The sequence below is a fragment of the Cottoperca gobio genome, chromosome 20 (genome assembly GCF_900634415.1).
Source record: "Cottoperca gobio chromosome 20, fCotGob3.1, whole genome shotgun sequence".
Classification (NCBI taxonomy): Eukaryota; Metazoa; Chordata; class Actinopteri; order Perciformes; family Bovichtidae; genus Cottoperca; species Cottoperca gobio.
In genome coordinates, this window is record NC_041374.1 from 8,284,224 (window position 1) to 8,297,854 (window position 13,631).

The 13,631-nt window shown below is 47.3% G+C and overlaps 1 protein-coding gene across 2 annotated transcripts in view; it reads left to right on the plus strand.

The window, feature by feature from the left end:
• sulf1 (sulfatase 1) overlaps nucleotides 1-12,826 on the plus strand; it is an 81,774-nt gene extending 68,948 nt beyond the window's left edge. Inside the window, exons 10-21 of one of the 2 annotated variants that reach the window (XM_029457926.1) lie at nucleotides 271-327; nucleotides 3,070-3,196; nucleotides 5,533-5,737; nucleotides 6,206-6,452; nucleotides 6,563-6,659; nucleotides 7,018-7,112; nucleotides 7,224-7,298; nucleotides 7,936-8,108; nucleotides 8,294-8,436; nucleotides 8,584-8,707; nucleotides 10,940-10,973; nucleotides 12,655-12,826. In XM_029457926.1, coding sequence (XP_029313786.1) covers nucleotides 271-327; nucleotides 3,070-3,196; nucleotides 5,533-5,737; nucleotides 6,206-6,452; nucleotides 6,563-6,659; nucleotides 7,018-7,112; nucleotides 7,224-7,298; nucleotides 7,936-8,108; nucleotides 8,294-8,436; nucleotides 8,584-8,707; nucleotides 10,940-10,973; nucleotides 12,655-12,688 — 1,411 coding nt within the window. In that variant the 3' untranslated portion in view covers nucleotides 12,689-12,826. The remainder of the gene's footprint in view (nucleotides 1-270; nucleotides 328-3,069; nucleotides 3,197-5,532; nucleotides 5,738-6,205; nucleotides 6,453-6,562; nucleotides 6,660-7,017; nucleotides 7,113-7,223; nucleotides 7,299-7,935; nucleotides 8,109-8,293; nucleotides 8,437-8,583; nucleotides 8,708-10,939; nucleotides 10,974-12,654) is intronic. The other variant, XM_029457927.1, reaches the window with a different exon arrangement.
• Nucleotides 12,827-13,631: the final 805 nt, after the last annotated feature.

The window sequence follows — 13,631 nt, forward strand, 5'->3', positions numbered from 1 at the left end:
AAACGATCAATGAGAAAATAATCACCAACTATTTTTAATATCGTTAAAGTCATTTATGATGCTGTTTTCATATTAAGTGAATATCTTTGGAGACTTTGAGGAACTGAGACATTTCTCACTATTTTATAGACTAAACCGTCTCATTGGAAACATTCCCTGCAACAGAACTGGGATTATATATTTAATGAGATGATCCGCTCCCTTGATGTTGCATGCCTGTGTGCACAGGCCGTATGAGGTCTAAACACTTTGTGTGTTTTGTTTTCCCAGATTCAAACCCAACCGGAAACCCAAAGTCTGGAGGGACACATTCCTGGTGGAGCGAGGGTAAACCGGCCTTCTTTATTCACTTTCTACACCACAGGCACATCATGTCACTGCATTGTGTGTCGCACTGACCTGACTCAACGTTTGAATGAACCCGAGACACATTCTCTCCCCAGTTCCTTGTTATCCGACAGACATCTCCTGACCACAGTCGGCGGTGTGGAAGGAGGTTGAAGTATTCAAAGTTGTTTGGTAAAGCTATAAGCGGCTGGCAAATTATGACAGTTCACGCAAGAGGTGCTGACGCATGTGTAACCAGGTCATTTGATCATTTACAAGAAAAACAAGCGGAGTCTTTGTCTTCTGAGGCTCTGCGTATATCGGGCACATGATCGGAGCCTTAAACCTGGCTCAGTCTGCTGGTCGCGCACTGCCGGAGACAGACGGAAGATAGCTAGACGCGCAAAACAAACAAAGGCCAGCCAGGCTCGGGATGATGTTACCTGAGGAATGGCTGGAAGGCTCACACTGGATCCGCTCACAGGACATGTCACCAGCTCCCCTGGTGAGGAATGCAGCCGCCACGCTGCAGCCAGCGCTCCACTGTTTCCCCCAAGACTGTTTTCTTTGTAGTGCACGCCATCGCACACAGCACATGCTCTCTCACGGACCCCGTCAGGTCTTTATGTAACCTCTCCTCTCTGCTGCCAGATATGTTGCAGAAAACGACACCTCCGATGTGACAGCCCGCTTTTGTTCACTTAACACGTTAAGCTGTGGTAGTGCCAGAGGTCCACTGACAGAAACCTGACAGTCCATGCACGTCCATGCACGATGCAGCAGATCTCTGCGGGTCCTTCAAGGTCTAAAAGTGTCTTAAAACTAATGCCAACACTGTGTTCACTGCAAATAATCAAGAAGGTCATGAAAACAAAACCACGCTCTAACCCTGAGCTAATATATTAATATGTGTTATATTACTAGTGCGTTGTTCAAACAATGTATTTAAAGTCTTACTTCTGCCAGTGTGACCGCAACATACAAACGGGTATTACATTTCAATCTATGTGGTCTTAAGAAGGTCTTAGAAAGTCTTAAATGTAACTTGTTGAAGCCTGCAGAAACCCTGTACAGGTTGAAATGAAACGCAGAGCAGAGAGACATGAGGGGGGGGGGGGGGGGACACCGGTTGAGTAATGATACTGTATATCAGTCACAGCTGCTGTTTTTCTCCACTATCATTTCCTCACAATCCCTATTTTTTTTTTTTCCAAATCGCTGGCTCGGCCCTCCCGTCTCCTTTCCACTAATTTGCCAACATCTACATCCGCGAGTACAAAAGCAGCACTCGTTAGCGGCGCTGCCCGTGCACGCTGGTCCGTCTCCTGCTGGCGTGTGTTTGTGTGGCAGAAGAAGGAGCCACTCTATGCACTGCTGTGTATGAAATGAAGAGCGTAACCTTTGACATGTCGTGGGCTTTAGCTCTTTTAATCCATCCCCCATTAGTCCACAGTGTTTGTGAAGGCTGTGCGCCTTGTCTCTAAATACTGAGATTAGCCTCTACGGACCTTTCGCTCCATCACTCTGCACAGATGTTGCAGCACAGGAGCTAATGTGTTTGTACACTTCTCCCACTGCTCCTGCTCTATAATCTAATATCTCCAATATCCTCACATGAGCATGCAGTTCTGCTGCTGTAGGAGAATCTAATAATCTATGTAACGCAGCATTCAGGGAGTAACATGGACAACAACTGTTCTTTAATGGCTCTTGGCTGAAGTGTGTGAACGTTGGCTGTTCTCCTCTCAGACGGCACCGGACAACACAACGGCCTCAGTCTTGCAGGGCACCGGTTGTTCTTCGCAGTCGCCGTCTGTGAGTCGCGAGCAGCCAGGCCGCGTTGGCAGAGAGTTGGGGGTAGAGCAGGGGGTGGGGGGTAGAGCAGGGAGTGGGGGGGGGGGGGTGGTTGGGTTGGCATGGCCCTAGTGGAGACTCAGCCACGTCTTGTGGTGGTAGCAGAGCAGAACAGGGCAGGGCAGGGCAGCTAAATGTGATGCCAAGCCGAGGTCACACAGCTTGGCCCGGAGCGGAGCGCTGGTGTGAGTCTGAGCTGCGTGCCCAGACCCTCTGGCACACACAGACGCGACATAACTTATGCATTCACTGGCCACGACCATGAGAAACACAGGACCGTGACAGAGAGGGGAAACAGGAAACAGTGAGTGACACTCGGCACGACGAGTAGGAAGTTTGTGTGTTTTCTAGAGCTGACCCGTCTTAGTGGACTGACCTGTCTTTATTACCGTTATTTTTATTACCGTTCAATTAGTCATTTTTGATGCTTTTTTCATGCTGAATGACTCATTTCCAGTACATTCTGAGCACATCTCTATTAAACAAGTGGAGCTTTTGCAGGATTCTCTGTGGAGAAACTCGCTTTGCAGATCTGTACATTAAACAAGAAATCCATTAGTGACATCAGTCGACTAAGAATTTCTTCAGTCGAGGCGGCCCGGAACTTTTCTGCGCTGTGCCATATTCTGAGTTTCCTCTTGACTGCGTGCTCACGATCTGACAGCTGGTTGCTACGTTTTTATTGGGTTTGACACCCAGAAACATCCAGAACACGGAACAATAAGGACATCCAGGTGTCGGGCTGCAGAAACAGACTCCAACACACGACTGTGGTCATGTATTCATTTAAGTTTCATCGTGCCTTTCAGTTCAGTAACACTTCAGTCATTTAATAGGATATCAACAGTTTGTTGATGCTGATTTCTTCTTATTTGTGTGTACTTGTAGAAAGATCCTGAGGAAGAAGGAAGACTCGGTGAACACTCAGAACACCAACAGCCTTCCCAAGTACAAGAAGGTCAAAGAGACTTGCCAGCAGGCGGAATTCCAGACCCCCTGCGAGCAGCCTGGACAGGTAAAACAAACAAACGCACCCATGTGAGTTCCCCTGGTCTCCTCACTGGAAAGTTCCTTCAGTTCTGTTCTAACAGTAATGAGTTCCACAGAGCCAAAAGTGAAATATCCATTTTCAGTGCATCGGTTCATAATTGGACCCTTTTGCACCGTTTTGTGGTGCATTAATTTGTTGGTTCTTCCCTTTCATCTGCGCCCATTAATGTTCTGGCAGACCAACAGCCAAGTGGTGCAGTATGTGGCCTTGGAGCACACGCAGACCAGAACAATACAAATTGTTACAAGTTTTGGGTAGCGTTAAATGATGGATAGAGTTCCTGAGCGTCCGACTAATGCAACCCAGATCGAGTTTACGGTCACATAAATGTGTGTGTGTAACAATCGGTTATTAAAGACAGCAATGGAGCAACTCTAGTTGAGCTCGGCCATGTGTGTCGATTGAACGCATGTGTGCACCTGCAATAATGTGGAGACGCGTCTTCTTGTAGCTGCATTCATTTACAGTATACATCATAATATGTTGCTGCATAGCATGAAGGATAAGTTTGGTCATAAGTGGCCCGTCTGGCATGATTTAACATGACCTCCCAGTGAGCCGCCTGAGAGCCAGCGCTGTGTCTTACTAAATTACAGGGGAAATGTTACTTACAGTGAGCAGGCGCTCCTCTTCATTTAGGTCTAATCCCTCATTTTTCCACCTCCTCTTTTTCTGTACTATACAGTTTATTTTATGCCTTAAAGGGATCGTTTTGGATGTTAGAAGTGTGGTTGTATGAGGTAGTTCTCCATAGTCCGTGTATTACCTCCAGTTTACAGGAGTACCAGCAGGAAGCTAAGAAACATATTACTGTGGACAGTATTTTATACACCTAAAGAAAATCAGTGTACGCTATATTTAGAATATTTTCATGCTTTACGTTGCTGTCAGTCGGGCCTTTGTCACGGGAACTAAAGCCGTTATCTGTGCTCTCTGTAAAGCCACCAGACTCCATTGACAAAACAGTCATTTTAACTCGCAGAACCAACAGTTGTTGGTCTATCGCTGCCTCGAGGTGTTAGTTAGTTTGTGTGACTTTGGTGTTTCTGAGGAAGACTTCACATTCACCAAAGTCACATAATAACACAAACTAACTAATACCTCGAGGCAGCGATAGACCAACAACTGTTGGTTCTGCGAGTTAAAATGACTGTTTTGTCAATGGAGTCTGGTGGCTTTACAGAGAGCACAGATAACGGCTTCAGTTCCCGTCAGACAGCTTTTTCTGGCAAGATAAAGTGTTGAAAATATTCTAAATACAGCGACCACGGAGAAGTACTTTCTACAACCTCACATCTGAACTATTCCTTTGACTTCCTGTCACAAACCTCGGCTGAAGCTGAAGCATTGTACTGAGAGTTGATGAGGTTTTCAACAAGGACATTAAAGCTCGGTTCTGAACCTGGTTTAGGTTCGAATGTGAGAAGTTTTGTTGTTGAAAAGGTTACTGTGTTCATGACCTCATGGTTCAGACACATTTCTCAGAGCAAAGCCTGTGTTGTGTTTTAGTCGCCGAGCTGTCGCGGCCGTTTGGAAATCGATCATGTGATAACGGTTTGTTGTGGGTGCACCAGAGTTCCTTACCAGGGACATGGAGAAATCTCTGTTGCAGTATGTTCTTGGGGTTCAAACCAGAGTGAGTGGTCTGCGGTCCCCCCCCCCAGCTCTGCTGCTGCGGTCCTGGTGTGCCTGGATGAAGAAAGACAGAGATGCATCTCTCTCCCCCGCGTCTTGTCTCATGCTGATATAACAGCTTTGTTTGGCCCGTAAGCTCTTCGTCACTATAAGAGCCTTCCAAAAGAAACCTGAGCTGCTTCATGGCCTTTTGTTTGGACCTTGTTCCCACACTCACCACTGATCGTCATCTCTGCAGATGTGTCTCTTCCATTTATACAAGAGCTCACCAGCGGCACTACTCACAGCAATTAGCCTCAGCTTTCTCTTCCTAGTGGGAATAAATATTGAGAAAGACACGGAAGATGTAGACGAGTGCGTGGATACATATTTACACAATTACACTGGTGACGCACTTTGCACAGACGCACTCAGTGTGAGAGTGATGGGGCTTCCCTCTTTATGTTCTACACCCCAGACAGCCCAGTTGATCTCATGTGGTCGTGTTGGTTTATCTTTCCCACAGGCTGAGAGTCCCCTGAACTCTCCGTCTCTCAAGGAGCTTCTGACACGTTCTTGTTCCTGTGAAGTTAATGGCTGTAGAATAATGACGTGATGTGCGTTGTTTTATTGTTATATTGTTTTTTCTTGCTGTTTATTTCTGCTGTTGTTGTTGTTGTTGACAGAAATGGCATTGTGTGGAGGAGATCACAGGGAAGTGGAGGATTCAGAAGTGTAAAGGTGGTTCAAAAGAAGGCTCCAGGAAGAGGGCCCGCAGCCTGAAGCCCCGCAGCAGCTACGACACCAGAGAGACGGGCTGCGACTGTGGGGACGCTCTGCTCAAACCCTCCAGATCGGACCGCCGCTCACACCGACAGCTCTCAGGCCAGCGTGAGTACACGCCGATCCTCTACCATGGAGCATGAAGTCGTTTAAAGTGGTTAAGGATTGGACATGTGTGGAGGATTATTTCAGTTCAGCAGTAGAAGATCTTGCCTGCGTAACATCAGCACCAGATTTGAATATCTTCTCAATACAATGTAGAGACAAAGAAGTCCACAAAGACTCGAGCCTCGACCTCCTGTAACTGAGTCTTTGTGCTCTTAGAGGAGACGCATGTCCTGCAATTGGTTCTGTGATGCTGCCTGTGTGTTCGTGTTGGGATAGTGGTTTTGATGCCATCTAGTGTTGCTGGTAAAAGGTGCAGCTGAAGTACGAGCAGTGATTGAGATGCATTCCAGAAATGAGTTGGTTTGATTCATCAGGAAAACTGAAATAAGAAGTTATTGCAGTCAAAGTTTAGTGAAGGAGTGAAATGGAACGTAAAGACATCACATGACTCACTTTTTATCTTTTCAGGTTTTCGGCCACGTTTTGTCCACACCCGTCAGACCAGGTCTCTGTCTGTGGAGTTTGAAGGTCAGATTTATGACATTGACCTTCAAGCAGACGATCAGTCAGCCGTCCGCCGCCGCGTCATCTCAAAGCGCCACTACAACCCAGAGGATCCGGAGTTTCATCTGGGCTCCGACGACGGGTCAGAGGAAATGCTGGCGGATGACACCAACGCTGTGGGATACCCCAACTCTGTGAAGGTTACCCACAAGTAAGAAGGCCGCCTTTAAAGTGAACAATGACTTCACATGTGTGTGTCAGCAGAGCAGCGTGTGACAGGTGTGTCAGTAGAGCAGCGTGTGACAGGTGTGTCTGTTTCAGGTGTTACATCCTCATGAACGACAGTGTGCATTGTGAGAGAGAAATCTACCAATCCTCCAGAGCCTGGAAAGACCACAAGAACTATGTGGACCAAGAGGTGAGTGGCACACACGCACACGCACACGCACACGCACACGCACACACACACCTCCAGGTTACTCATTTTGTCAGTTGTTAAGGATCCAATTTTTTATCTTAATTCATTTAAATTTAAATTCTATTGTATTTTAATAATAGAATCTTTGACTATTGCATTTGTCCAAAATGATGCAGTGACCTTCTTGTTGTCAGAACCTTGATTTTAAGGTTCCTTTACGGTTTATTTAGGTAGTTAATGTCATCTTCACTCCTGCTGAAGAACTTCCACTCCGACATGTTGTGTGTGTGGCTGCGACCTTACTTACTGTTACTGCTGAATCTATAATTAAAAGTGTTCTTTGCGTATTTAACCCCAGATTGAAGCACTTCAAGACAAAATCAAAAACCTCCGAGAAGTCCGAGGACACCTGAAGAGGACACGACCAGACGAGTGCGACTGTGGAAAGAAGAGGTCGGTCATTTTAATAACAAATGTCTCTTTCATGTTGTATCTATAACTTAGACCTGATGCAAAGTCCTGCTGGAGTCCTCGGTCCTTAGTCTCTTTCTCTGTTTATAAAAGCAGCTATTTTAGCAAAGGAGACAGAAACAAGGCACAGAGAATGAAGAGCAGGAACGATCAACTCCATCCCTTTAAGTGAGTTTCTCTTCCCTTTAGTGTCCCTCCTTTCTTAGTGATTAACAATGACTTGCATCAAGTGTGAAACGTTCACATGTTGCTGTTGGACGGTTCATTGTCTGCATGGCTGCATGTCGAGTAAACCCAAAGCTCACCCTCATTTAGATGACTGTAGATCCAGCATGTGTGTGTTGATGATGTTTGTCACATTTCATTCAGCGTTTTGTCCCTGAATGCTGAAGTGACAGATGCATGTCCCGATCTTTTTTATGTGTCTGGAAGTGATCGAGTCGCATGGAAAGATAGAATGACTCACGTTGGTGAAATCAGTCAATCCCTCAAACACAGTGATCAACTTGCACCAGGAAGCATTGGAAACAGACGTCGTCAATACAAAGCAGCTGTTTTTGTGCAGTGCCTGCTCTGCTCAGGCTGGGAGAGGGGACAGTGGCTAGAATATCATCCCAGAGAAAATTGGACCTCGTAAGAGTTTAAACATGAAAGTAAACAGCCTGTCGTATCCTGGCATCAGCGAAGGCTTCTGGAAGTCCCCTCCAGAACCTCCACCACGGTGGTTACTGGCACTACGAGCGTACGGCTGATGTCATCTCTGCATCGACACTGTTTTGTAATTCTCTCACGTTTCTACTCGCAGGGAGGCGGCACAGGAAATAGACGGGAAGGTCCAGTTGTACAACGAGATCCGCAGAAGGAAGAAGGAAAGGAAGGAGAAGAAGCGGCAGAGGAAAGGAGACGACTGCAGCCTGCCCGGCCTCACCTGCTTCACACACAACAACGACCACTGGGCGACCGCTCCCCTCTGGACATGTACGTACACTGCAGCCCCGCAGGACTGTTTCACCTTGTGCCTCACCACGGACATGTGTGTGTGGTTGTGCTCATGCATAAAGAGTTTGAACCTCAGCTCCTATAATAAGTCTACAATAAAGTGTTTAACCAAAAGAGAATTATAAAAAGGTTAAAGTTCTGACGATGAATCTCTTCCTGTCTAGTGGGAGGATTCTGCGCGTGCACCAGCTCCAACAACAACACCTACTGGTGCCTGAGAACCATCAACGAGACCCACAACACGCTCTTCTGCGAGTTCTCCACTGGCTTCCTGGAGTACTTTGACCTCAACAGTGACCCCTACCAGGTGTGTGACATCTGTCTGCACTCCGTGTGTGTGTGTGTGTCTGCAACACGTTTCATTGGTCCCTGCACGATGAGGTTTATAGCATCACAACGCTGAAACAACAATTTGTGTGTGATCGTTAAACGTCTGTTTGTTGTCGCTGTGCAGCTGACCAACGCGGTGTACACGGTGGACCGGGACGTGCTGAACTCTCTCCACGCCCAGCTGATGGAGATGAGGAGTTGTCAAGGTTACAAGCAGTGTAACCCTCGCCCGAAGGGCCTGGACGCAGGTAAAACAGCTCGCCGTCTGTTTGTTGTTCCCTACCTGCCCGTCACACTATGGTTGTTACACCGGCTTTAGTGCGAAGTGTCAACAGTGACTGAAACAGATTCACACACAGGAACTAGAGTGAGAGATGAAACAACTGAAAAATGTTTGAGATAAAATACAGAATATTCTGAAATTATAATTATATTTCATTTTAAAAAGTAAGTAAGTTAAGTAAGTTTTTATGAATAATCCTTTTTATACCTTCGATGGGCCTCATAAGCCATCGTAAATCTGAGTGACTGTATAGTAATAGTGATATAAATGTTTCAGTCTAGTCTCCTGCTGTGTTTCCAGTCTGTTTCAGAGTGTGTGTGTGTGTGTGTTTGCACATATCTGCATGCTGCATGTGTTTGGGCACGATCCACTCAGTGACGTATGCTGAAATTTCAGGTAGAGGACAAGGAGTCATCACTGATGTGTGTTGAATGTTTTCTTCATGATCACACACACACACACACACACACACACACTCTGATCTCTCTTTCTCAGCCCAGGACCCGCCACTGCTGGGATATTCCCCCTGTTTACTGTACATATTCTGACTTCTAGTGTTTGAATTAAAGTATTTTTCAGTAAAATGTCGTGTTGGCCGTCGTCCCCGCTGTGACTCACTGAGTATTCCAGATATTATTTGGAGGATATGTCTGTCATCACAGCAGTTTGGGCCCATCCTGCATCGCTGCCGTAATCAGCAACAATGTATTTTTTACTGCCACCTCGTGGTCCAAGACTCCTCACACACTCCTCACAGAGCAGACTCCTCACACTCCAAATAGAGCAGAATCCTCACACTCCTCATAGAGCAGACTCCTCAGAGCAGAATCCTCACACTCCTCACAGAGCAGACTCCTCACAGAGCAGCCTCATCACAGAGCGGCCTCCTCACAGACTCCTCACAGAGCAGCCTCATCACAGAGCAGCCTCACCACAGAGCAGCCTCATCACAGAGCAGCCTCATCACAGAACAGACTCCTCACAGAGCAGCCTCCTCACAGAGCAGCCTCCTCACAGACTCCTCACAGAGCAGCTTCCTCATAGCCTCATCACAGAGCAGCCTCATCACAGAGCAGCCTCCTCACAGAGCAGCCTCCTCACAGACTCATCACAGAGCAGCTTCCTCACAGACTCTTCACAGAGCAGCCTCCTCACAGAGCAGCCTCCTCACAGCCTCCTCACAGACTCCTCACAGAGCAGCTTCCTCACAGACTCTTCACAGAGCAGCCTCATCACAGAGCAGCCTCCTCACAGACTCCTCACAGAGCAGCTTCCTCACAGACTCTTCACAGAGCAGCCTCATCACAGAGCAGCCTCCTCACAGACTCCTCACAGAGCAGCTTCCTCACAGACTCTTCACAGAGCAGCCTCATCACAGAGCAGCCTCCTCACAGACTCCTCACAGAGCAGCCTCCAGCAGGAAGTGGATACAAGCAGTGCCCTGATGGCTGGAGTTGGTGTGTGGCATGAGCTGCGTTGTTTATGTCCTGAGGATAAAAAATGAATGTGTGTAATTACCAGCTGCAGAGTGGAGCACCAAGCTGCTCTGAGAAAGCTGATTGTGTTTCAGTGCTGGCATGCTGGACTTGTCAAACCCGAGCCAGCACATGTCACAGAGCAGCCAGCATCTCTTACGTGTCTGGCTGCCCTCCTGCAGGTTCGATGCCAAGCTCCCTGCACCAGTGAGAAGTTAATGTTGTGGTTACATCCAGTCGAGTTGTTGTTGGAGGAGTAGACGATTAACAGCAGATACTTCTTGCATCCAGTGGTGGAAAGATATTAAGTACATTTACTCAATGTACAATGTCACATTTACAAACTTCCCCTCGGACATCTTTCACTATTTCACTACTTTTACTTAAGTAATGCAGGACTTTACCTTGTAACTGAGTATTTCTACACTGTGGTATTTTAACTTCCACTGCTTGAGTGACTTTAACCATCACATGACAGGATAACGTGTTTTACTTTGAAGGGGAAACTCTGCACTCACCAAACACTCGGATGAATCCTCATCTCTCATCCTGCAGTCGTGTGACTCTTCCCTTCCTTTCAGATCTCCAGTAATTGCATTTCTCCTCAGGGAGCAGCAGCTGTGCATGAAGAAACCTTCAGTGTGAATGATCTATTTTATTTCCCTCCCGTATCTCCCTGAATCAAAGCATTAACAATCGATTGCTTTTATTTTTCCGATCAGGAGGTAAAGATGGAGGAAGCTATGAGCCACACAGGTATCCACCAATTTTTGTTTCTCTTCAGTGGCTTTTTTTCTTTAACACCTGCATGAGCCGAACTGCCTCATTCCCACTAATACTTCCATCCGTGGAGTTGCTGGCGCTTAATCTGTGGCTGCATGCTGGGGACACGCTAACCAATCATAACCGATGAGGTCTCTCATTAAAGCAGCTTCATCTTCACTTTAATCTGCTGAAACCTTCAAAGCTTTGCTTCAGAGTGCAACATGTACAGTTGCTCATCAGAGGTCATAGCATGGCTGAATGTAAAAGAAGAATTCACACAGGGAGGACCTGCTGGAGACCCAGCAAGCATGATCCTGTATCATCCTGCATCATCCTGCATCATCCTGCATCATCCCACCTCATGCATCACGTTCTTCATGAGCACTACAAGGAGCAGTTAAACGTTTTGGGCAATTATTATTATTATTATTATCTTGTCTGTAGCTAAATATGAAGCTTCAGCCAGCAGCTGGTGCGCTTAGCACAACCTCAAAAGCTAATTCATTAACATATGGTATTGTATATGTATATGTATATGTAGTACAATTTGCACTTTCTTTAGCAGGTCTTTATGCTAAGCTAAGCTAACCGTCTCCTCAATGGAGCTTCACATGTAGTGCACAGACAGATTTAAGAGTTGCGACTGTGTGTCAGCACCGTTGTAGGGAAAACAATAAATATAAATATGGAGCTGGTGGATAATATAATATAATAACTTTATAATAATTTCATCCAACCTTGCAAAGTGCAAAAAAACCCACACTTTTAGATTCTCCCATGGAAATGTTTGACTTTATAATCTCAGAGAATATTCCCTCGGCTTTATTAATTATTTTACCTTCAGCGGCTTTAACGCTCCGTCGTGTCTCAATCTCTGAAAGAAAACTAATTTCCCAAAAAATGTCAAACTATTCCTTTAACATCCCCCCCCCCCATGTCATCATCACATTAGTGCAGCATGACGTGCAGAAGCTCGAGGTCATTAGCTCGCGGTACAGCGGACGCTTGAGTTCCTCTCTGTCCTCCCTCTCACCTCTGACCTTTGACCTCTGACCTCTGTGGCACCTGCTTACCAGGCGGCAGCAGCAGCAGCAGCGAGGGAGGGGGTCAAAGAGGAGGCCAAGCCTCCCTGTGTGTCCGCCAAACCATCTCCATTCTCACAAGCAAAGACTGAACCCAACACGCAGTTTTCTTTTATTCTGATAGTATTTTGACTTCCTTCATTTATCTTTCTGGATTCAGCAGCATCTTGATCATCTTTTTGTTTCCTTAAGTTCTTTTATTGCAGGTTGTTTGACTTTGCATTTCAACCCACTGCAGGCCTTTCATTAACTGTGCCATTCATCTTTTTTATGTGCAGCTCATTGTTAGTCTGTTATGATGATCATTCAATATTTTTCTTTTCAGTCTTTTTAATGTGAATTTCTAAGGCGGCATGTGTTTGCACTACTCGAGCTTAGTGTGTGTTTATCTAATGCTGCTTTGAAGTGTGTGTGTGTGTGTGTGTGTGTGTGTGTGTGTGTGTGTGCGCGTGTGTGTGTGTTGCTCGGGGGCCTCAGACCCTCCGGAGCTGGCTGCTTCCCTGCGGGCTGGAGGTTGTGTCTGCATGCTGCCTCAGTGAAGCTCCTTCCTGCCGCTCCTCCTCACAGTCTCTTGTCTCTCTGTCCGGCAGCACTCAGCCCGTTTGGGACGGACGACAGGGTTAAGCTGCCCAACTTGACGGACGAGGAGGTGAACTGGCAGGGCCTGGAGGATCTGTATAGCATAAACGAAAGCCTTTATGAATGTCGGCAGTGACTACAGCCCCGGCCCAGACAACTGGGTGAACTTCCACAAGGATGTAGATAATATGTTTGCACTGCGACACGTTTTTAACAAACTCAACCGAACCCTTGACGACTCCACCCTGCCAGAGCTGGGCTCCGGGGCCGGGGGTGGAGGCCTTGAAGAGGGCAGCGGAGAAGAGTTGGCCTCAGCCAGCGACGTCTGGCCGGAGGCTTTCTTCACCACCCCCGCCCCCAGCAAACCGCCTCCAGCACCACCCGCACCGACACAGGAAGCTGCTGTGAACGACCTTCCCGAGAGGCTTTTAAACAGACCGGCACCTCCGTCGGGTCCAAGAAGAGACGGCGTTATCTTCCAGAGGGACATGTGGACGCAGCAGCTGGAGGAGATCGAAGGAGAGACGTTTAGCGGGAACGGACTGACGGAGCTGGAGACGCGACACGACAACCTGCTGCGCTCTCACAACAGCCTGCAGCCGGGGCCCGGCCTGGACCTCGAGGAGGAGGAGGAGGAGGAGGAGGACATTTTCCAGGCACAGGGCTTCCTCCCTTTCTCCCCACAGACGTTGAGGCCCAATGTGCAGGCCAGCATCAGCGGGAGCCCCCCCCCCACCCCGCAGCGTGTCGAGTTGGTGCTTCAGGTGCTGCCTCAGTCGTTGCCCCTCACCTCGGACTACGAGGGCAGCGGCTCTCCGCCTCCACCCTCCAATCAGAGCCTCTGAGGCAGACGCTGCTGGTCGCCATAGAGACAGTGAGGATGACCTCCGTCAGTCAGAGTTGTATAATGTTAAAGTTATTGTTTATTTTTTTACAGGTGCCTACATGTATTAGTAAAAGTGTTATGTTTTTTTTCTCCAATATATAT